The sequence below is a fragment of the Coenobita brevimanus genome, chromosome 74 (assembly GCF_032717465.1).
Source record: "Coenobita brevimanus isolate Jiangsu-jjx chromosome 74, ASM3271746v2, whole genome shotgun sequence".
NCBI lineage: Eukaryota > Metazoa > Arthropoda > Malacostraca > Decapoda > Coenobitidae > Coenobita > Coenobita brevimanus.
This window is the reverse complement of record NC_137027.1, coordinates 2,501,762-2,527,012: the sequence shown is the minus strand read 5'-3', so window position 1 is coordinate 2,527,012 and position 25,251 is coordinate 2,501,762. Positions and strand designations below refer to the sequence as shown.

The following is a 25,251-nucleotide window of genomic DNA, read 5'->3' as shown; positions in this document are numbered from 1 at the left end:
CAAGATTTGGGCCTTGAGGAATGTAGATAATAACCAGTATCAAATTTTCTACCTGTATATCATATTTTATCACTGTACCACAACCTTTTACTGTTACTGAGCCTTTCTGTGCTGTTACTTATAGTACTTGTGTTGTTGACCTGCAGTACCCTGAAGGTGTACGTCAGCTGGAGTACAACCGAGACTTTGCCGTGCGTGGGTTGCACTATGACATAGAGAAGGGGCTGCTGGTGAAGATGGACCAATTTCAGCAGCTGCAACCGGGATCAGTTTTCCGGGGCCTCACCAGACTCTCACGTGAGGAGGTGCTTGATACCTACCACAGTCGCTCTCTTCCCCTCCACTATGTTGAAGGGCACCTACGAGGGGTGAGTGGTGAACCTCCACTTCAGTACTTGATAGTCTAAGCAAAATGCATCTTTAAGTGATGCACATATTACTGGTTCATAGTTTATTTACACTAAAATAATAATACAGTACCGGTATTTATTTCCGACTTCAGAGTTAGATATTGGTAGCGAATCATAAGGAATGTTTACACCTTCAGCTCTTAGATATTTTGCATAAGCTATGAAAATGTTTGGCATCGTCAATATTTGACTTAAAGCTTCCACCTGTGTTAGCCAAAGTAAAATGTCATGTACTGACATATGATAAGATGTCTTGGAAATGGTTAGGTGAAAAGAGGAGTTAGTTCTTCAGAAACTTAAAATCAAAACAAGTTTAGCCAAGTGAAACATCTACTTGTGATACTACCCCCACTGTAACCTGTCCTACCAGCCCTCCCTGTAATACTGTTACCACCCTCCTCTATAATAATATTGTATCCATTCATCCATTATCCACTCCTATGTTGCTGCATGAGGAGTGTAGGAGCCCGGAGCTAGGCAAGTTGGTCCTGACATTTGAGATGAGACTGACCAGCCTCACTCATCCCTGAGTGGCATTACGTGAGCAATAAACCCCAACTGCCCCTTGGATATAAACCTTCATCCGATTGGAGCGCCAAAATTACCCACTAAACCACCAGGCGCCAAAATTTGGTTATATGGTTACCACCCAGCATGGTAAATAGTTTCCTGGTGTTCTGGAAACCATTTGGCTTGTCACTCAGTGCAGAGTATGTTTCCCAAGTTAATAGTACCAGCAATTTTGTGCCAGTATCTCTCATCTCTCGTTTGACGTTTCTCCCTTGTCTTGTTTCTAAATTTTCTACTTTTTTATAATTTTTGCAGCATGACAGTGAAAAGTTTCTTAATATGCTGATGTATACAGTGGTAATTATTTTGGAATTAAGGGTGATTTTGCATGTAGAATGGGGCCTTGTGTATGGAGACCAGCATAACAGTAAAATGAACAGTTAGTCAGTCTGTTAACCCTTTCAGTACTGGAATGTTAATTCCTTTTGTACCTTATTGTGTTTTTCCTGCCACCAGATGTTTTTATTTAGCATGAGGAAGACATTTTGTAGTGAAAGGGCTAATGGCAATTGAGAGGCTGCCGCATATATGAATAAAATTGTTTATCTACAGTATCTGTCTCTTTATGGTCAGACGCCATAATCCCGTAAGGGGTGGCCGATTGACTTTTGAGTTAGTTGTTTTATGGCGTGGGACACTAACCCTTTGCCAACCTACTTGTAGACATATAGGGAACACATATGAGATGGTTATATGGTTACCACCCATTGTTGTAAATGGTTTTCTGGCTCACAGGAAACCATTAGGCTTGTCACTCAATGTAAAGCCACCTGAAAAGGAGAAAAGATTAACAAAAAGTGACAGGAAAGATGGAAGAAATAAGAAGAGAGGAGGACAGACACAGAAAAAGAATGATAAAGATGAAGGATGAAGTAGGCAGCACTACATCAAGTGAGTGAATGAGGATTGCCATAAAATTATCTTAAGGTAATTGTAATATTATTATAATAGAAGTCACTGTGTTGATTTACAGTAAAGTAAGTCCTCATTGTTAGTCACCTATTTTATATACCCGGTACTGTAATTCTTTGCAGTTAAGTCTGCAACAATACACGAGATGAGTGCCTGTAAAAGTTCCATTGCTACTTATAAAACTGGTTTGGAAATTTCTTTATGTTTACAGGACTGTGCCTTTTGTATGGAAAAAGTTTTGTAAAAAAAAAAAAATCTTGATTTATTATGAGGGCTGTATGTTGTCAAGTGAAGACATGAGTTAAAGTCAAACATGAGTAAATGCAAGTGGTAGCAGTCCTGTTAACCCTCTCAGTATGGTGAGGCTCTTTTACTTCAATTGTGGCAACCCGTTGATGATTTTATTTATTTCAGGAAAGACCTCTTATACTGGAGGGATAAAGAGAAAAGTAATTTCTGCTCATTTATTTGAGGAGTCTTTCGTAAGATGAATAGTCTATACAATACTGTAATCATTTAATGGCACCAAGAATAAAATACAGAAGTTGTTGTAGTACGGTACCCGTACATCGGTTAACAGGATCAGGTGTCAGGATTTAAGCAGATTGGTTAAAGAGCTGATTGTTCAACTGCATAGGATTGAAATAAGATTTTATTCATTTCCTTCTTGCCAGTGTGCCAGTATTATCCTAGGGAAGTAATAATTCCACCATTTTCTACTGCAGAGTTTCCTCAAATCTTCTTTGATCCAAAAGAAGAGGGATCATGTCTTCACTCCATTCTTCTCAGATATATGTTCCAAGGAACAGTATTTTAGACCTCCTATCCCAGTTAAGCATACAAAGTAGAATAATGGTGTTAATGATAATGAAGGATTTGCTCTAGTGTGTATTACAGTTTCTGTATATGTGAGAGTATGGGTGATTTCTCAGTTTCAGACAGCAAGTTGCTTGTATTTGTGTTTACTAGACTTTTAAGCTGGCTGAATGTGTGTTTCATGATGTTTTTTGAACTAACCATTTATGTACAGATTATAGGACACTTCTTTCTGATTTTGTGTATACTTCTTGCACTTTTCATGACTTTGCAACCACCGCTGGCGGTTTGCATTTGGATCAATCAACTTTACAATCTGTCAGACGGTAAGATGATAACTGTGGTAGTGTTAAGTATTGTAGTATTATTGGAAAATATGAATATCCTTCTTTCACTAATCCTATAATGCCTAACATTTTACATGACTGTAGCTTATTATTATTGTTGGCTTAGGTGTTGCTGTATTGTAACTGATGGTAATGTTACAGTATTGCTAATCCTGCTTTGCTTATAAACTGACAAGAGATAGAAGAACACTTAGTTCTTGGTAAATTTTAATAATAAATTAATATTTGAATAATAATGCAGTGGGAGAAACTACATTATGATGTCATATCATTTTCAAGCCAGTTATACGTTATGGATAGTCCTTGTTACAACAGTCAGACTTTCATTTTCAGTATCATTTTCGTTTTTGAAGGCTCCAACATGCTTGCATGCATCGGTTCTGGTCACCTAATGGTGTCTCTTCATGCTGCTCGATCTCTGGCAGCTTCACTTTTAGTCTCTTAACCCTGAGCTCATGCTCAATGATCTCGTCCCAGGTCTTTTTCGGTCTCCCTATCACTACCTTACCCGCAACATTAACACTTCATATTTTCTGCACCCAGTTATCACTCCCCATCCTCTCCACATACCCAAACAATTTCAATCTGCCTCTCCTCATCACAGCACCAATACACTCCAGTCCCCTCCTACCTCTCAACTCGTCCATCATAAACCTAGCCCCTCCAGGCTTTGTGCTCACGGACGCACTGCATTTCCACCTAATCATTGCCGTTTCTCTACGTTGGAGCTCACAAATAGCCTCTTCTTTTACTGCCCAGGTCTCACTACCATACAGCATTACACTTCTGACACATGCCACATACAAAGATCCCTTAGCACGGAGGGAGAGCCCGCTTAGTGTCAGGAGAGGCAACAGCTCCCCGAACTTCTTCCAACCACTCCTCACTTTAGCCACAGAACTAGCTCCAGCCCCACCTTCAGCACATAACATGTCTCCCAGATAACAAAACTCTTCCACACACACAAGAGATTCACCAGCAAGATCAATCCATTCATGCCTGACAATCTTCACATGCCATTCCCGACACACTGCACACATGAAATCAGCATTAACTCGCAGTCTGCCGCTTATACCGCTACATCTCATATGCACCCACTTATCACAAACACTGCACAAGATGGAATTACTTCCCAAACCCTTGTGACAAATCGCACATGGCTGCTCTCCCTCTTCTTTGACAGTACCTCCCCCAGCCTTAAATACCATCACTTTTATTTTATCTCCATTCACTCTTAAGCCTTTGTGCCCCATACCATCTCTCCACATCCTAAATATTCCCTCTGCCTCCCTTTCATTCTCTGCAACAACATCGAATCATCAGCATACAACAACAACATCTCGCATGGCAGTCCATTTCTGAAGTCAGGTGAGAGGGCTACAAGTACCGTGATAAACAAAAGGGGCACAAGACTGACCACTTATGCACACCAACATTTACAGAAAACTCATCACTTTATATAATAAAATTTCATTACGATTCCATGACTTGGAACAAGGAGAATGAACATCAAACTGGAAATTTGTCATGAGGACTTCCTGTAGTACAGTAGACCCTTGTTTTGCACACCCTCTGTTTCACAAAACACGTTTTAGATGGCGTTATTTTCCACAGCAAAATAGCTAAATGACATTCAATTCTTCCCTAATGACATTCAAAATATCCACCCTTGATGAATATGGGGAGTGACTAAGAGCTTTGAGGCCTAGCATCAACTGATGGGAGGTTAGATGTGAGTTAAATATCCATATATTGACTATCTCTTACCATTATATTCTTGTTCATTCACCCTTTCTTATTCTTAATGATGATCACCATTCATTTGGATGTACAGTATTTGGTGGGTGAGTACATTTTCCAAGATGGCCAAAAGGGGAACTTTGGGGACTTTTTTTTTTTTTTTTTTTTTTAAGACTCATTAACTAAAAAACAGTGGTTGTTTTTAAATGATTTGCTATATTCAGAATATATGGTAATTTCTCCTGATAGTCACCCTCATCTTAAATGTCAGAACCAACTTGCCTAGCCCCGAGCTCTTACGCTTCTCATGGTGCAACACTGAATTAGATGATGATGATGATGATGCTAACTGCACAAAACAGGGCTGTACTGAATGTTACTGTATTTATTTTGGTTACCCATAGATATTCGTATTCATTCGCGGAACAACCAGTTGGGTTTGCATGTGCTATACTGTATAGTCAGTCCTTGTTGTAAATTGGGCATGTATTCCAAAATATCAGAATTTTAGTTTTTTCTTTTTTCAAACAATTACTCTCTGTCTGTCTATATATTGCCAGATGCCATAATCCTGTAAGGGATGCTATTTGTCTTTGAGGTAGTTGTTTTACGGGGAGGAGCACTAACCCTCCACCAACCTACTTGCTGACAAGTGGGGAACACATATGAGTTGCTTATATGGTTACCATCCAGCGTTATAAATGGTTTCCTGGCTTACAGGAAACCATATGGCTTTTCACTTAATGGAAAGCCACCTGAAGAGGAAAGAAGACTAACAAAAAGTGACAGGAAAGATGATAGAAATAGGAAGAGAGGAGGGCAGACACAGAAAAAGAATGATAAAGGTGGAAGAAATAGGCAGCACAATATCAAGTGAGTGGATGATGGTTGCCACTGCCTGCTACCTATGCATTTTCTTACTGTACTACTGGGGTTAACTGGCAGATCAGCTTGGTAGATGGCAATGAAATTTTAATTGGCAGTTTTTCTGCAGTTTATTGCAGACCTAATAACATTATAGAATGTCAAAAAAGGTAACTTATAGTGGGAACTTACTGTACTGTGTACACCCTTGAGGTACCATATGTTTATGTTCCATTTACAGCTTCTTTAGATGTTTATCAATTGTTTCTGCTTTGTTGTGTGGTCACTTTGGTACACAAAGACTGTGATAGCAGTTGGTTAGTCTTAATGTGTTAAACTTGTCTGTCAGCAAGCTCACTTCATAGCTGAATAAAAATGCTTGTCAGCTGTCAGAATTCAGATTAATATTTGACATTAGTTTGAAGGGGTTAATGTTTCACTGAACTAGTATTTGCATGATGTGCATGATTAGTTAATATCAGATTTGAAAGTGATTTGTAGCTTCTTAAAGAATTGGAATGTGGAAAAGTAATTATTACTTCAGTAGAAGATACTTTATTTTCAGTGTTTGTACTTTGGCATTTCAATTTTTTACTACCTGTATGTTAACAGGTTTTGTGTGTGTAAACCACTTTTTTGTTTTTTCACTGATTTAGTTACAAGCTCTTCTAGTACATTCCAGCCCTCTCCACTATATTCTCTCCCTCATTGTAGGTCTCCACAATTAATATGAAAGCTGATTTAATAACCTAAACTATACTGTATTACAGTGACTCATTGGTTTGATACAGCCATGTTTTCAGACATTTATCTTTTGGGATTGAGTTGTCAAAGTACCTAGTCCTCCAGGACTGGTATTTTCTGGTGTATCACAGTCTTTTGAATTTGTGATGAGGTAATGGAATGTGATGATGTCACTAGTGAATTGGTTATCCTGCATCTCTGTTGCAGCATGGAGAATGCAGAACACAAAACCTGTGGTCACATCTCTCAAAGGATGTGGGACAGTCAGGCTTCCAGCATTGAACTTTGATCACTGGGGAAGTGTTCTCTGACATCCTGGGGATAGAAGGTAGAAATTTGTTAGTTTTAGGAAAATAGAACCCTGAAAGGAGGAAAAATATCTAACGCTGAAAAGAAAAAAAATCCAATGGAGTGTGGTGGAAAAAATGTCTGCTTTCTGTCACATGGAATTCAGTTTTGAGGAAAAAAAAAAAAATTGGTAAGCAGTGGTTAATGGATTACTCTCTTGGAGAGTCACACTGCTTTGTTAAACCATAATTAATGACCTCTGGGTAATTTGGACTTTCATTATATACAGAACTGCCAGTAGAAACATTACCACATCTGATCACTGAATTTTATCTGCAGTCAGACATATTAGATAAGCATGATTCAAAATAGTCTTCATGTTGAAATTGTCATTGTTTGGACACTACAATATTTGCCTTTTTATTCCATTTGGGGATCTAAATTTTGTCGTTGTCATCATCATCATTATCATATCAACATCGTCATCGTCATCGTTGTCGTCATTTATTCATTCATTCATCCATCCGGACCTCTTTTCCTACCGTAGGGCAGGATGAAGAGTAGCAATGTCCAGACACCCGAAGTTTGCCCAGTCTAATGGGCCACGCATCCATTCACTCATCATTCAAGTCCCCAGAATCCTGGCTCTGTACCTACCTGCGCCATCATCATCTATCTATCTATCTATTGCCAGACGCCTCAATCCCGTTTGGGGTGGCCACAAACAAACCGCCTCCAAGTCGCCCTGTCCCCCGCCATTTCACTGCCCTGCTCCCAACTCACACCCCCCTCTCTCATATACCTCTCCACCCCATCCCTCCATTTCATCCTCGGCCTCCCCCTCCCTCTTCCCCCCTCCACCTCACTCACATACACTCTCTTCGTCAGTCTTTCACCCTCCATCGTCTCCACATGGCCAAACCACCTCAGTGTGTTCCTCATAACGCTTCCTATCACATCCACATCCACACCACAACGCTCCTTTATATCCTTATTCATCAGCCTGTCTCTCCATGTGACTCAACAGGCTCCTCTTAAATAACTCATTTCCACTGCTCTCACTCTTGACTTGTGTCCTTCCAACAATGTCCAAGCTTCACTTCCATACGTTAGAGTTGGTGTCACAATACTGTCGTGTAGTAACTTTTTCACTTCCATGCTCACTTCCCTGTTTCTTATCACTGCTTTCAAAGAACCAGCAACCTTTCTTCCCTGCTGTACCCTTTCAAGCACTTCACCCTCCAAACCTCCATCCTTACTCATTACACTACCCAAGTACTTAAACGTACTCACATTTTCCAATTCCTCACCATCCAACCTCACTGTACATTCACTGACTTCACCTCTCTCAAAGACCATCACTTTACTCTTTCCTACATTCACCTTTAGATTCCGTTTCTTACACACTCTCCCAATCTCATCCACCAAGCCTTGCAGCTCCCCTTCGTCTTCACTCAACAGCACAGTATCATCTGCAAACAACAGTACAGGGAGTTTCCAAACACTATCCTGTCTCACCAGGGCCACTCCAACATCCACTACCCTACCTTGTACCTCTTTTATTACCCCATCCATGTACAGATTGAACAACCATGGAGACATGACACATCCCTGTTTCAACCCAACTTTCAAAGATAAAAATTCACTTAGTTCACCATCCACACGCACTGCAGCCTTCGCACCATCGTACATACTCTTCACAGCATTCAACAACTTCCCATCTACTCCATATATTCTTAACACTTTCCACAATCCTTGTCTATCCACCCTGTCATATGCTTTCTCTAAATCCATGAAAGCCACATACAACTTCTTTCCCTTCTCTAGAAACTTTTCCACTAAAGATCTAAGAATGAATATCTGATCTACACGACCTCTTCCCTTCCTAAAGCCTCCCTGTTCTTTTCCAACTAATTTCTCTGTTCTTTCTCTAACTCTGTCAATAAGTATCCTACCATACACTTTTCCTATTATACTAAGAAGACAAATGCCCCTATGATTACCACACACTTCTTTTTCCCCTTTTCCTTTGTACAAGGGAATAATTATACCTGACTTCCAGTCCTCCGGGACTCTACCTTCCTCCCAGACCAATCTTTACATCGTCCACATCCATTCTACTACTATCTGTACCCCATGCTTCAGTATTTCACCACACACTCCATTAATTCCTGGGGCTTTCCCCTATTTAACTTTCTTCATTGCTTCCACAACTTCTACTGATTTCTTCCTGTCTTCTCACCTCCCTCCTTCTCCCAGCCATTCCCCAGCCACTTATACTCGCATTACTTCCATCCTCTATGTTCAACAATTCCTTAAAGTGTTCTCTCCATCTGCTCACTTTTTCTCCCTTCTCCACTAGTAATCTACCATTTTTATCTTTCACTCCCCTGCTAACTTCACTTGCACCCTGTCTTACTCTTTTCACCTCTTTCCAGAACATTTTCTTACAGTCCCTCCACTTTACACTCAAGTTCCTTCCAAATTCCTCATCTGCTCTCTTCTTACTCTCTCTTACTAATCTTTTCACCTCTCTCTTTCTTTCTACATATAACTCTCTCTTCCGCCTCTCAACTTCTTCCACGCCCTTATTTCTCATCCATTCATTGTATGCTTCCTTCTTTTGTGCCGCAGCCTGTCTCACCTCTTCAGTCCACCATGCCATCATCATAATTTTGTATAAATAGAATTTGTGTTTGCCATCCACAAATGCATAATAATCTCTCATCATTTCCTCAGTGTCTTGATAGATTTCAGGTACCAGATTGATACGGAGTGTGTGGATTCAAAGGAAAGTTTTGTATTGTATACCAGTACAGTGGGCTTGCATAGTACGCGTGATCACAGTGTGCGAATCGCATAGTACAGTACATGAGTGATATAAAATCATAACCATAAAACTTTGAATGCGCGAGTTTAGCCCACAATACGCGAGGCAGAGGCAAGGAGTGGCCCAAAACTGCTATTTTCCCCTGACTATGCAACCCCTCTCCCTGCATGATGTGCCCATCGTGACTTAGAGGCTCTTGGGGAGCTGCTCAAGCGGAATCAACAGTAAGATCTCACCAATAACGACTTCGACAATAACATTTTCAGCAATAACTGTAAGTTAGAATAGGTACCCAGTTTCTATAATAACGTATGGATTCACTTAAATAACAGTTATTTCGCGAATGCCAAGTTGTTATACTGCAAATATGTCCATAACAAGATGAGGAGTGAAATAGACAAACAATAAGAGATGAAGGAAATTGCCGAAAATGTGAGCAGAAGCGAGGAGGAGATGGAGGATCCTCCCCTGTTCACCTCCCCTGACTCGCCTGCCGCCATCCCCTCCACCTCCACTGCCCCACTTGACTCACCAGCCACCTTCCCCTCCACCTACACAGGCCCACCTGATGCACCTGCTTCACCTGGCATACCTGCAGCCACCACCCTATGACTGTTGCTGCATTCTGGAAGAAATATAACAATCTGCAGGCCGTAAATTTCTTCGTCAAAGCTTGTAATAATACAACACTGGCAACTGTTAAACACATGTGGTGCGGCCAGGGCATCGGGTGCACTCTGTGTTGCCACGCCTCGGAACCCTTGCTATTTAACCTGTGGATTGTGAGCCACAGCTCAGGCTGGGTAGCGTTGCGTTGCGAGCCACAGCTCAGACTGTGCTGGCCGTGCATCACTGCTAACTATTCCACCCCTACCCAAATTTATGCATGGCACTACGCAAAGATGGAGAGAGAGAGATTTTTTTCTTTTCACCAGGTGATGCCCTGGATGTTTGTCTTCAAGTTTATAATTAAAAAAAAAAAAAAAATATTTTTTTATTCATTTTTTCTCTACTCCCTGTGTAAACTTACACATGGCCCTACACAAAGACAGAGAAAGAGAGAGTGAGATTTTTTTTTTTTTTCACCAGATGATGTGCTGGATGTTTATCTTCAAGTTTATAATAAACAAAAACTAAAAAAAAAACTTTTTATTCCTTCATTTTTTGCACACCACGGGATGGGATAAAAAAAGGTAATTGCACATTCCACGGGTTAAGACCACCAGACCTGTTGTCTACTGTTTTTAAGGTGACTGACCATATTTTTGTTATTTTAGCTGTATCTGTAGTAAATGACTTAAAAATTTTCCCTTTATAGAAATATCAAGGTTTGATGGGGGTCCTGCCCATATGTTATTTTTCCCAGAAGATTATGTATTCACAGTACACGAAATCACAGTGTTTGAGGTCGTGGACCGCCCATCCACTCGTGCACTGTGCGAGCCCACTGTATTTTCTTTTAAGCACAAACACCGTACTTGCAAGCTTGTTTAGTAAACTTCCTGATACCCATATGTGCATGGTATCACGTCATCCTTGGTATGAGGGAGGAGTTACAGTAATCTTTTTTGCATTGCCACATGGGAAAAATAAACAAAATGTCTGATCAGCAATGATGAGTCTCAAAATACTGAATGGTATTACATGTTTATTCAAATTTTATATTCATGTTTTGTGATAATTTATTGTGCTTTTGCAGGCTGGGCTAATTTAGAGGGCTGTTGTGCCATTTATGGGGGTTTAGGGGTTAAAATTGCATTATTTATAATTTCCACTTATTTGTATAGGCTTTGGCTCTATTAGTATGGATATTAGGAAGTTTACTGTACATATATGGGCAGTCCTCATTATAAGTCAGGTTTGTGTTTTAGATGTCTCAACTTCATCCATATAGTTTACATGCTAACTGGGGGGAAATAGCCAACTTGGCAATCAAGGAAGCATTGGAAACTTAGTAGGTAGTATTTGTATGATGTACTTTGGACTTAATAAAAAGGTAACTTATACTGAGGATGTACTGTATTACATTACCCTTTTCAACTTGTTCACTGTCTTTTGCAGCTCCATCCTACCCTCTTCCAGTACAACAGTGAGTGTAACCTTCCAAGACACCTGTTGGGAATCATATTTCTTCACTTATCAGCATTGTAGCATTTGTCTTTCGTTACATTTATCTTTATATCCTGTACTGTACCTCCATTCATTCGGAACATTGTACATATTAACATACCAAAGTTTTGCACAATACAGTATAGTAAATCCTCATTATAAGCTGCCTTTTATATGCTATTTTTGCTGTTGAATCCCCAGTAAATTATAGAAAGTGTGCTTATGGACGTTTCATTGCAACTTATAAAGCAAGTTTGCCAGTCTCTGTCAGTTTATATTTTACCAGTTGAATGATGAAAAAATTGTGATGTTTTGGAGCTTACAATGAGGACTGCCTGTATCAGTTACATTATTATTAAGGTTCAGCAGCTACTAATTTTTCACAATGTTATGTTATAATACATTTTTGCAAAGGATATTCTGTACAGTTGTACTTTCTTTGTTACTTGTATCTCATTTTTACCTCATTTTCCTGTGTAATTTATTCTTGTATGTCATATGCCAAATCCAGAGGTATGCAGTATACATAGTGCTTGGAGTATTCTTTGATGTCAGTTTTATGAGCTGCTCTGGCCCTGGTACCTTGCTTGCCTTTCAGCCAGAGAAATTACTAACACTGAATCCCATCAGCACACTTAATCCCATTAACACTTACTAATACTTAATGCCATCAACACTTACTACCACTTAATCCCATCAGCACATAGACATTTCCCTTATATTATAAGTACAGTACTACTGTAGGATTTTTTTATTCACCAACCCTTGTACTGTACCTAATTAGGGAGTTAGAAGCAACTCCCATTGAGCTGTGTACTGCCAGGTGTTTTGAAATAGTCTCACTGAAATACAGTAATAGAATCATCTGTGGTAGGAATGATAAGATACTGCCATTGTACTGAAGGGATTAACGCATTACTTCTTAGAGTCGTCTCTGTCTTACTGCGTGACTTTGGACATGGCTGTTTGACTAATGGCTTTGCTTGTTTACATCTGCTTTTGAATATCCCAGTACACACCTGCTGTAGTGGGCATCTTGTATTATGACCTTTCAAGAACATTGATGACACAGATTTTCTTTCCTCCAGTGCTCAGATGAGATGATTTGAAGCAAACTCTTGTTTTCTTCAAAAAATACTATCCAAGTTATTTGTCTACTGTTTTCTGTTACACAGAAAATGAGAGAATGGCAAAAGAGATGTCCCATAAATATGTGCTTTCTTGCTATAGGTGCAACTGAGGTGGTTAAGGCATGAAGGAGCACAAAAGCATCACAGTGCTTAAGTAGCTGAGCAGAATTATGTACATAAAAAAACTTTCATGCATAATCGGCAGGTGCCCTTCAATCTTCTGGGAGCACAGTGAATAATATCTCATACATACTTTTTTTTTTTCATAGTTTTAGATTTGCAACTGAAATATTTGTGTTTGTTCAGTGATATTTGTAAGTTAACAACAGTGCCTTTGACAAAGTTTGAGTTAGGTTCATAGTAGGTCATACTGTATTTTAGTTTTATGCTTGTTAGACAGACCCTCTGTAGGATTTAATTGAGTATATGAGGATACAGATGGCAACATATGAAAAATTGTGACAGCATCAGTCTGCAACAGAGGTTTAGCATCTGGTGCAGTTGACGGCCTTGACATAATCACATGTTTGTTGGTGGCACTGACATGATTGAATGGAAGTATCAAATGTTAGTTGAAATGACCAAGTGACTGTGATGCATGAATGTCGGAAATTGTAGCTAGACCTCCACACCACAAAGAAACTGTCCCAGGTTCATGCGTGACCAATGGTTCATTTGCACATTTTGTATTGTTTTCATCAGGCTTCCCATAATCTTTTCAGTCCCATTTGCTGAATTCTTGTATATCTTCAAAGTCCTGTTCCAGATTCACGTAGAGTCTGTATAGCTGGAAAAGCAAGGATCTGGTGAACAACATTTACTATTACAAATATAGAGCACTAACCCGGAAAATATATGTTTATTGTAGATTTGTCTTCTGCCGTTGTGACCCGTTGTTCAGAAATCACATAGAGACTAAAGATCCCTATAATTTGTCCCTCATTGTAATCACTCCAGCTCATCTCCTGAATAGTGACTGTAGCTAATGCCGAAAGAGTTTACCCTTGAAATATAAGTAATGTATTTTATCTTAGATACAGTAGTTAGACAATCCTCATAGGCTTATTAGATCCCCAGTCCCCAAAGACAAGGTTGAGGGTCTTGGATAGCTGAGCCAGAATAACATCTGTGTCTTTCTGCCCATCCATTTATGCTCTACTTGCTATGAATATGAACCAGTTTTGATAGTTGAGGTGTCAAATGAATCCTCTCAAGCTGACTGTGTGCCCTTGTCTTGGTGTTTGACATGTTTATGTTTAGGTCAACCCCAAGGTCACAGTGACCAAAAATGGTGAAGGGCATAGGGCAGATGTCTTTATTCGCAGGAATACAGTGTAATAATAAAATTGCTATCAGTGAAAATAGTGGTTGTAATGCAATAATTTGTGCTCTTGTCACAAGTTGATACAACCTATCTGTTGTCTATCTATCTATTGCCAGACGCCTTAATCCCGTACGGGGTGGCCACAAATAAATCGCCTCAACGTAGCCTAGTCCCCCGCCATTTCACTCCCCTGCTTCCAACTCACACCCCCCTTCCTCATATACCTCTCCACTCCATCCCTTCATCTCATCCTCAGCCTCCCCCTCCCTCTCCCCCCCTCCACCTCACTCTCACTCTCCTTATCAGTCTCTCACCCTCCATCCTCTCCACATGGCCAAACCACCTCAGTGTGTTCCTCCTAATGCTTCCTATCACATCCACATCCACACCACAACGCTCCATTATATCCTCATTTGTCAGCCTGTCTCTCCATGTGACTCCACAGGCTCCTCTTAACTCATTTCAACTGCTCTCACTCTTGACTTGTGTTCTTCCAACAACATCCAAGCTTCACTTCCATACGTTAGAGTTGATATCACAATACTGTCATGTAGTAACTTTTTCACTTCCATGTTCACTTTCATGTTTCTTATCACTGCTTTCAAGGAACCAGCAACCTTTCTTCCTTGGTGTACCCTTTCAAGCACTTCACCCTCCAAACTTCCATCCTTACTCATCACACTCTCCAAGTACTTAAACGTACTCACATTTTCCATTTCCTCACCATCCAACCTCGCTGTACATTCACTGACTTCACCTGTCTCAAAGACCATCACTTTACTCTTTCCTACATTCACCTTTACATTCCGTTTCTTACACACTCTCCCAAACTCATCCACCAGGCCTTGCAGCTCCCCGTCGTCTTCACTTACACAGTATCATCTGCAAACAACAGTACAGGGAGTTTCCAGACACTACTCTCTCTCACAAGGGCCTCTCCAACATCCACTGCCCTGACTTGCATCTCCTTTGTTACCCCATCCATGTACAAATTGAACAACCATGGAGACATGACATATCCCTGTTTCAACCCAACCTTCAAAGAGAAAAATTCATTCAGTTCTCCATCCACATGCGCTGCAGCCTTAGCACCATCATACATACTCTTCACAGCATTCAACAACTTCCCATCTTTTCCATGTATTATTAATACTTTCCACAATCCTTGTCTATCCACCCTGTCATATGCTTTCTCCAAATCCATGAAGGCCGCATACAGCTTCATTCCCTTCTCTAGAAACTTTTCCACTAAAGATCTAAGAATGAATATCTGATCTACACAACCTCTTCCTTCCTAAAGCCTCCCTGTTCTTCTCCAACTAATTCCTCTGTTATTTCCCTAACTCTGTTAATAAGTATCCTACCATATTCTTTTCCTGTTACACTAAGAAGACAAATTGCCCTGTGATTACCACACACTTCTTTTTCCCCTTTTCCTTTGTACAAGGGAATAATTATACCTGACTTCCAATCCTCTGGGACTCTTCCTTCCTCCCAGGCCAAGCTGCACATCGTCCACATCCATTCTACTACTGTCTCTCCTCCATGCTTCAGCATTTCACCACACACTCCATCAATTCCTGGGGTTTTCCCCAATTTAACTTTCTTCATTGCTTCCACAACTTCTATCCTACTGATTTCTTCCTGTCTTCTCACATCCCTTCTTCTCCCAGCCATTCCCTAGCCACTTATACCCGCATTTACTTCCATCCTCTATGTTCAACAATTCCTTAAAGTGTTCCCTCCATCTGCTCACTTTTCTCCCTTCGCCACTAGTAATCTACCATTTTTATCTTTCACTCCCCTACTGACTTCACTTCCACCCTGTTTTACTCTCTTCACCTCTTTCCAGAACATTTTCTTACAGTCCCTCCACTGTACACTTCCCTACAACCTACTGGAAAAAAAAAAATAAACATGTGCCTGTATTGCTACCTCACTAGGTGGTGTGGAATAGTGACAAGAAAAAGTGTTGGTTAATCCTTCATAGTGTATGTTTGAGGATTAATTTGCACCTTAATGCTTCCCGGAAGAAGGCCTACATATTCTGGCAGAGTTGTTGCAAACCCTGAGAGCACATACTATAACAAAGAATCCACTGCACATGGCGGGGATCATGTTTTGTTTGTTGCATTTTTAGTAATTTGTTTGGTAGAAAGAGAGCTTGTAGACTTTAAAATTTATATAGAAATTATACTTAAGTATCCTCTGGTTGCCCAAGTTTTGTAAGTTATTGATGGTAATACGTTAGCAAAATGTGGTGTAGCTCTAATACAAGTTTTATTGCCAACACAGGATACAAAGATGGCCCACCTTGCGGACTTATTTTCTCTGCCCGAGATGTGTTTACTGAGTCAAGTGGCGCAGTACTTCATGGACCATTCCCTCCCTTACCACTCTGTCATGCTCTTCAATGATGTCAAGGTTAGTTTGGATGAGTCCATTCAGTCTGATGACTTTTGAAAATTTTGTTTTTGCTATTCCTTTCAATTTTATTTTAGCTTTGGATCAATATTGTCAAAATGGATAGGTTAAAAATAATCTTCATTTACCCCTCTCTTTTCCTGTGGTCTCCCAAAAGTTGCATGCAGTTGTCTGGAAATAGCAAGAATAAACCAAGAAATATGTTACTGAATTGAAGGGTTAACATGATTTGGAATGAGTTAACTCATTCAGCCGGAGGATATTTTTTTTTTTTTTTTTTTTCTGTCTCCAGAAAATATTCATTTAGCTTTATGAAGAAATCTTGAAATGGAGGGGCAAGATACAGTCTTCATTATACTCTTCAGTACAAAAGGTGTTCCGGAGGTTGAAGAAAACCAGCTGGCAGGAGCAAGAAAAGCTAAAGTATGATGTCATAAGAATGATAGGGGGTAAGTTTGGTTAGATTAGTTTTAATTGGTTTGAATTTATGTATGATAGGCCTATGTTAAATTAAGATTTGGACTTGAAACATGAAAATCTGTCACTTCAGTCAGATGTTCCCAGGAAACCTCTGTATAGGTTATGTTGAAAGACTCTTTTGTGAGAAATATTTTAGCTAATATATTTATTTTGATGTGAGGGCATAGTTAGAAGTGTGTAGATTGAATTCTATGTTGGTAAAGCACATTTTTTTCTAACCTGATGAAGGTTCAGTTTGACAAATAACCAAGGAAAGTCATTTCTGCCATGCCAAATAACTAAGGCTTATCAAGTTTCATGCAACCATGACTTAGTATTCAAGGTAACTGTGGTAACCTGGGTGATGCAGCAGCCTTGTATCTCAGAGTGTCAGGTGAATAACCCATCATAGATCTATGTTACAGAGATGAGCACTGCAGCTAAGCACCTCATGGCATTTGCCCACACATTCTCCTTTACCATTACTTTTGGAGGCAGAAAGAATAAACTAAAATAATACATACTGGTAGCGAAGGGGCTGTATATTCTTGACTACAGTAACCTAGCCATAGGTTCCTACACCATGAAGTCATATAGAATTCATTGTCACTATCTCTCTGTCTGTCAGTCTATGTTTTGTCAGATGCCTTAATCCCGTATGGGGTTTCTACAAGCAAATCGCTTCCATGTTGACCCGTCTCCCACCATTTCACTTCCCTCCCCCCAGCTCACACCCCCTTCTCTCATATACCTCTCCACTCCATCCCTCCACCTCATCTTTGGCCTTCTCCTCCCCCTCCACTTCACTCACATGCACTCTTTTTGTTAGTCTCTTGCTCTCCATCCTCTCCACATGGCCAGACCACCTCAGTATCATTTTCTTCCAACGCTTTCTATCACATCCATGTTCAAACCACAATGCTCCTTCACTTCCTCATTTGTCAGTCTCTTCATTTAACTCCACATGCTCCTCTCAGATAGCTCATTTCCACTGCTCTCACTCTGGACTTCTGTCCCTCCAACAACGTCCAGGCATCACTTCCATATATTAGAGTTGGAATCACAATACCATCATGCAGCTTTTTTTTTTTTTTTTTTTTTTTTTTTTTTTTCCATGCTCACTTCCATATTTCTTTTCATTACCTTCAAAGAACCAGCCACATTTCTTCCTTGTTGTACCCATTCAAGCACTTCATCTTCCAAACTTCCATCCCTACTCATCACATTACCCAAGTACTTAAGTGCACTCACATTTTCCATTTCCCTGTCTTCCAGCCTAACTATACATTCAGTGACTTCATTTCTCTGAAAGACCATAACTTTACACTTCCCAAAATTCACCTTTAGATTCCATTTCTTACACACTCGCCCAGCATTCACCAAGCCTTGCAGTTCCCCATCATCTTCACTGAACAATATAGTATCATCTGCAAACAACAATTCTGGAAGTTGCCCTCCCTCATTAGGTCCTCTCCAACATCCACCACTCTACCTTGTATCTCATTCGTAATCCCATCCATATACTGACTGAACAACCATGGAGACATGACACATCCCTGTTTCAGTCTAACATTCAGATAGAAAAATTCCCTCAGTTTGCTATGCACATGCACTGCAGCCCTAGCTCCCTTCAACGTATTCTTCACGGCATTTAACAACTTTCCTTTTACTCCATATATTCTTAGTAGTTTCCGCATTCCTTGTGTATCCACTCTGTCATATGTTTTTTCCAAATCCATGAAGGCCTCATACAACTTCTTTGCCTTCTTTGGAATGTTTTCCACTAAGGACCTAAGATGAATATCTGATTTACACAACCTCTTCGTTTCATCTTGTTTCGTTTAAGTTTTAATGGCTAATGCATGCATACCTCGGCCTTGGTCACCTAATGGTTGCTCTCCTTGCTGCTCGACCTCTGGCAGCCTCCTTGTTCCTTGAGGTCACTCTCAATGACCTCGTCCCAAGTCTTCTGTGGTCTGCCTCTTACAACCCCACCTCTAACGATAACACTTCTCACTTCTACACCCAAGTATCATCCCCCATCCTCCTGTCCCCAGTCTTTTTCAGTCTGCCTCTCACAGTCCGACCCCTAACAATTACACTTCTCACCTTATGCACCCAGTTATCATCCCTCATCCTTTCCACATGCCCAGACCATCTCAGTCTACCTCTCTTCATCACAACACCAGTACACTTCAGTCCCATCCTACCCCTCAACTCTTCCTTCTTAAACCTAGCCCTCCCAGGCCTTGCACTCAGGGATGCACCACACGTCCATCTCATCATTGTCATTTCTGTGCGTTTGAGCCTGCAAATATCCTCTTTCTTTACTGCCCAGTTCTCACTGCCAAACAGCATTACACTCCTAACAAGCTGCATGCAAAGATCTCTTACAATGAAGGGAGAGCCCTCTTAATATCAGGAGACGCAACAGCTCCCTGAACTTCTCCCAACCACTCCTCACTCTAGCCACAGAGCTAGCTCCAGCCCTACCTCCAGCACATAACATGTCTCCCAAATAACAAAACTCTTCCACACACTGAAGAGACACACCAACAAGATTAATCCTTTCACGCCTGACAATATCCACATGCTATCCCCAACACAACGCACACATGAAATCAGCATTATCATGCAGTCTGCCTCTAATACCACAACATCTCTTATGCACCCACATATCACAAACACTGCACAAGATGGAATTACTTCCCACGCCCATGTGGCAATTTGCACATGGCCACGTTCCCTCCTCTTTGACAGTACTGCCACAAGCCTTAAATACCATCACTTTTATCTGCATTTACTCTTAAGCCCTTTTGCCTCATACCATCTGTCCAATTTTTAAGTCTTTCCTCCATCTCCCATTTATTCTTTGCAGTCAAGACCAAATCATCAGCATACAACATCTCCCACAGGAGTTTATTTATAAAGTCACATGAGAGGGCTTTAAGTATCATGATACACAACAAGGGGCTCATGGTTGACCCATGATGCACACCTACATTCACGGAAAATTCATCACTCAAATCTCCATTCACCCATACCTGGGTGCGAGCACCTACAAACATGGCCATAACCACCCAAACAGGCACTTCTGGATCCCAGGCTTTCTCATTGCCCACCTCACCACCTCTCTAGGGACTCTGTCAAAAGTACAGACCCCTTTTCTTTCCTATATATTTTTCCTGAAGCTGTCAAACAATGAATATGGCATCAGTGGTCCCTTGCCCTGGCATAAGCCCTTATCAGCATTCACTCTTTCTCTAAGTATACCTTTCAGAACTCTCTCCGTTGCCATCATTATCTGGTCCAAAAGCTTTATCCATCCATTCATCCATCCATCGTCGATCCCTACGTTACCCTATGAGGAGCGTAGGAGCCTGGGGCTAGGCAAGTTGGTCCTGACATTTAAGATGAGAGTGACCAGCCTCACTCATCCCTGAGTGGCATTATGTGAGCAGTAAACCCCAGCCACCCCTTGGATATAAACCTTCACCTGCTCAATCCAATTGGAGTGCCATAGTTACCCATTAAACCACCAGGCGCCAAAATTTGGTTATATGGGTACCACCCAGCATAGTAAATGGTTTCCTGGTGTACAGAAACCATTTGGCTTGTCATTCAGTGTTTGCCTCTATAATTTCCTCCTTCTGGGGCATCACCCTTCCCCTTGTACACATTTACAGTTACACTCTTCACCCAGTCATCTGGGACAACACACTCATATACACTCATATTCATTGTCAGTGACCAACCCCACTTTACATTTCAGCGGTCAACCTAGACACACCTCTGTCAACCCTATCAGCATCCTGCTTATTCCCCTGCTCACAGTAGCAGCGTCAATCAAAGGCCAAGTTCCAAACACTGGATTTGCCGGCTCCAAGCCTTCCCTCTCCCAGTCAAACTCCTCGTTCAACAACCGGTTGTAATGCTGTCTCCAGGCGTCTTTAATATCCCCACTATTCACCGCTACCTTTCCTTCATCATTCTTTACATACTACTAACCTGTGATATACCTGTTTTCCCACTTCATCTGATTTGCCACCTTAAATATCATATTCTCCTTTCCACATTATTTAGGTTATCAGGTAAAAGTCACTGAGACTCAGACTTTGCCCTGTAAACCTCTTTCTAGCCCATTGCTTGGCAGCCAAGTATGCCTCTTTATTACCACCCTTTTTCCATTCCCGGAAAAGCCTTCTTTTCTCCATAACTGCTGCTTCTATGCCCTCATCCCACCACCAAGTAACTTATGTCTTGGTGGGCCCCTTGTCCATCCACACACTGAATCAGTAAATCTCAGGAGGTTGTTCTTGAGAGCACTGTACTGTTTATTAACACTTCTGTTGATGGCTTGCTGTTCGGCCACCGCCCAGCTCATCTCACTATAGAAGTCATCACCTGCTGCTTGGTTTTTCAACTTCCATATTTTCCTACTAGGTGCACAAGTCGTCTTTTTCGTCATCTGCTTCTTAACCCCTTAAAAGCGGATCGTCTCGTTTGCGACACTCGGCAAAAAGGACATAACGGCGGATCGTCGCATTTGCAATTCTAGTAAATTTTGAATAACCGCGGGCAAGCAGGCTCCAGCTGGTATGGTCTGTCAGTACCACCACCCTTTAGCTACAACTAGCATACTTTACCTTTGTACTACTGACCTCAATTGTTGCCAAGTATCGCGTTTTTCCCCCGTCCCCCCCCCCTCCACGGCCCGGCCAGCCTGGCTGTGATACATGGCAGCGCTCTGAGCGCTCAGAACTGTAAATCTGCACTCTCCTCTCACAAGCAGTTTATGCTAATAGGAAACGCTTGTTTCCCCAGTTGTAACACTAGCTTTTTTTCTCACGGTTTGCCCTTGTTTAGCGTCAGTTTACTGCAGGCTTTCAAAGTGACATTATGGCGAGTTCTAGCTCTTCCCAGTCAGTGCAAGCGGCTGACAGGAACGAGAATAAAGTGGTGGGCATAAGGCAGAATAAAAAGCGCGCCGTGGTGATCTTTTGGGAAGTAATATGATTGAAAATAATGTAGTATACATGTTTTTAGCTGTGAAAATGGAAATGTTTGTTGAGTGACCAGAAGACCGCCGCCGCGGTGCATGTCGGCCGTACGCTTCGTTTATTTTAGCCTTATTTTCAGTGCTTATTGTACAAATACGGATTCCAAACTACCTTTACGTTGTAGTATAAAGTTTACTGTGACAGAATGAGGCTGTGGTAGAGGGGAAACCGGGTTGCTGGAGGTGTGAAAGTGAAGATTTGGTTACCCAACTTTGCAAGTCTCCACAAGTCCTTGGGTAGTCCACGAAGGCTCAACACCTGTCTCTGGAGAAAGCTGAATGTAAGTACTATCTGCCATACCAAGTATAATGTTCTAGGGTTAATCTCTGATTTTTGGCTAATATTTTCCTACAGGTACTCAGACCGCGATACAACCCCGCCACTCGGGGGGGGTCGACTGTTCACGGCCGCGTTTAAGGGGTTAATCCCTACGCGCCGATTGACGTGTATAGCCGTCGTGATTTTGGGCGTGGAGCAACGCCGGTTGACATGTATAGCCGCAAGCGTCTTCCTGCCACCCTTTGAACTTTAACTTATCTTTACTCATCGGTGGGACAACCTAGAGGCATGGGGATACTTTCATTTGAAAGGGGAAGAGTTGGTGAGTCTTAAGTATCTTTAATTTTTTCTCTAGCTGTTATAGTTTGGCAGATATTAGGGTTTGAAATAAGGGTATTTTTTTCTGTCATGGATATCCCCCGTAGGGAAGAGCGCGTGACATCGGGAAACCCCCGGCGTGGAAGGGTTAAGCACCGTGTCACATATAAAAAAAATGTGTTGCTGGACACACTCCTCATCCGTTCCTAAACCCTCCCTGTTCTTCTCCAACTAATTCCTCTGCTATTTCCCTAACTCCATCAGTAAGTATCATACCATATATTTTGCTTAATACACTAAGAAGACAAATGCTCCTGTGATTGCCACACATTTCTTTTCTTAGTCATCATCATCATCATCATCATAATCATTATCATCCAGACCTCCTTTCCCACCTTAGGGCAGGGTGAGGAGTAGCAATGTCCTGACAGCCCAAATTTACCCAGTCCAATTGGCCACATCTCCATTTGTTCGCCATTCAGGCCCCTGGAATCCTGGCTTTATCTGATACGCCAGAAACATTCACCACATTCTGTAGCTTCACATAAACATATCCGATAGAGTCAGTCTGGACGCTGTCATGTTTGAAAGGGGTGCCAAATCCCTGATCATGAGTTTATCCTCATAATATTCATCCAGCCAGCTCGATCTCTTGTCAGTCCCCTAGCCTCACCGACTTCCAAACCTCTCTTCCTCACACACTCATCCACCATATCCCTCCACCTTCTCCTTGGCCTACCTGGCCACCTCCTTCCTTCAAATTCACTCAGATATACCTTTCTCGCTACTCTGTTGTTATCCATTCTCTCCACATGACCATACCATCTCAGTACACTCTTTTCGATTCTGGTGTCCACAGACTTCCTCACTCCACATCTTTCACGAATCACGTTATTTCGTATCCAATCCACTGTCTGTACTCCACATACATTCCTCAGCAGTCCCATCTCCACAGCACTCACTCTTGACTTTTCATTTTCCTGCCATACCATAGTCTCACGTCCATATGTTAAAGTTGGCACTAACACTCCTTCATATAGGCTAAGCCTCGTGCATCTACAACACTCAAGCCTTTGTTTCTTATCAAGGCCTTCATTGCACCAGCTACTTTCCATCCTTGTGTCACTCTACTTTCCACTTCTTTTGCACAATTTCCTTTCTTTTCTATCATTGTACCCAGATATTTGAACTCTCTCACCAGTTCCAGTCACTCTCCATTCACTGTAACATTGCATTGGGAGTCATCTTCTCTCTCAGTAACCATCACTTTACTCTTTTTTACATTTACTCTCAAGGCATGATGCTCACAGACATTAGCAAAACTCTGCACCAGTCTACCAAGTTCTTGTCTGGTATTTGCAAGTAGTACTGCATCATCAGCATACAACAAATTTGAGATATTCCATCCATCATCATTCATTACCAACGCCATCCCCCTCTCCATTACTCGTGGTTTTACTTCTCTGATCACCCCAACCATGTAAATATTGAACAACCATGGGGATATCACTCAACCTTGTCACACGCTCATACTGATTGTGAACCATTCACTTTAGATGTCCATTAACCCATACACATGCTTCACTACCATTGTAAAACCTCTTGATGGCACCTAGCAGCTTACCGTCTACACTGTACATGTGCAAAACCTTCCACAATCCTTCTCTGTCTTCGTTGTTGTATGCTTTTTCCAGATGAATGCCATAAACACCTAATAGTCCTTCTCACAAGCCTTCTCCACTATCTGTCTCACTGCAATTATTTGATCCACACATCCTCTGCCACTTCTAAAGCCACCCTGTTCATCATTCACTAGGACCTCTTGTATCTCTCTTACTTTCTCTACAATAATTCTTCCATATACCTTCCCTACCACACCCAGTATACTTATGCCACGATAATTCTTGCACTCTCTTCGCTCACCTTTAATTTTGGACAGGGGTACAATCACAGCCTTTTTCCACTCTGCTGGCACAGTTTCAGTCATCCGTGCCTTCTTACGTATCTCCAATGAGCACTTCATTCCGCTCTCTCCACCACACTTAATTATCTCTGCATACACCTCATCAATCCCAGCTGCTTACCCAGTTTTCAGCCGCTTCACAGCGCTCTTCACCTGTGCGAGGATCACATTTCCTGGCACTGTATTCCTTCTTAGCACACCCCCAAAACCAATCATGTTTACAGTGGCTCTGCTCTCTCTATTCCCATTCATCAGGCTTTCAAAATATTCTTTCCATCTGGTCCTTACTTCATCCCCATGGGTTAATAATCAACCACCTACATCTTCACATTTTTTTCCGTTGTCACGTCTACATTTCCATACCTCTTTCCAGAATAACTTCCTGTTTTCAGAGTAGTTTGCATACTATTCTCCCTAGATCATCATTTACCTCCTTCTTTTTCCTCTTCACTAGTCGCTTTATGTGCTTCTTACCCAGTGTTTTCAGTTCTTATTTCAGTTGAACCCCTGTCCTGTAACCATTCTAGCCACTTCTTCCTCTTTTCCACCACTGCTCACTGAGCTTCTTCATCCCACCATGCCGTACCTTTCTTCTTTGTTGTTACTCTTGCCACACCACACTCCGCTTTAGCATTTGTAAGTAAGCAGTCCTTATATGCATTCC

At 41.4% G+C, this 25,251-nt stretch overlaps 1 protein-coding gene across 1 annotated transcript in view; it reads left to right on the top strand.

Annotated features, from left to right (window-relative positions):
• The window catches only part of Nt5c (5' nucleotidase C), a 54,621-nt gene that overhangs the window by 8,522 nt on the left and 20,848 nt on the right, over positions 1-25,251 (top strand). Inside the window, exons 3-5 of the mRNA XM_080278708.1 lie at positions 147-368; positions 2,618-2,722; positions 16,380-16,508. Coding sequence (XP_080134834.1) covers positions 147-368; positions 2,618-2,722; positions 16,380-16,508 — 456 coding nt within the window. The remainder of the gene's footprint in view (positions 1-146; positions 369-2,617; positions 2,723-16,379; positions 16,509-25,251) is intronic.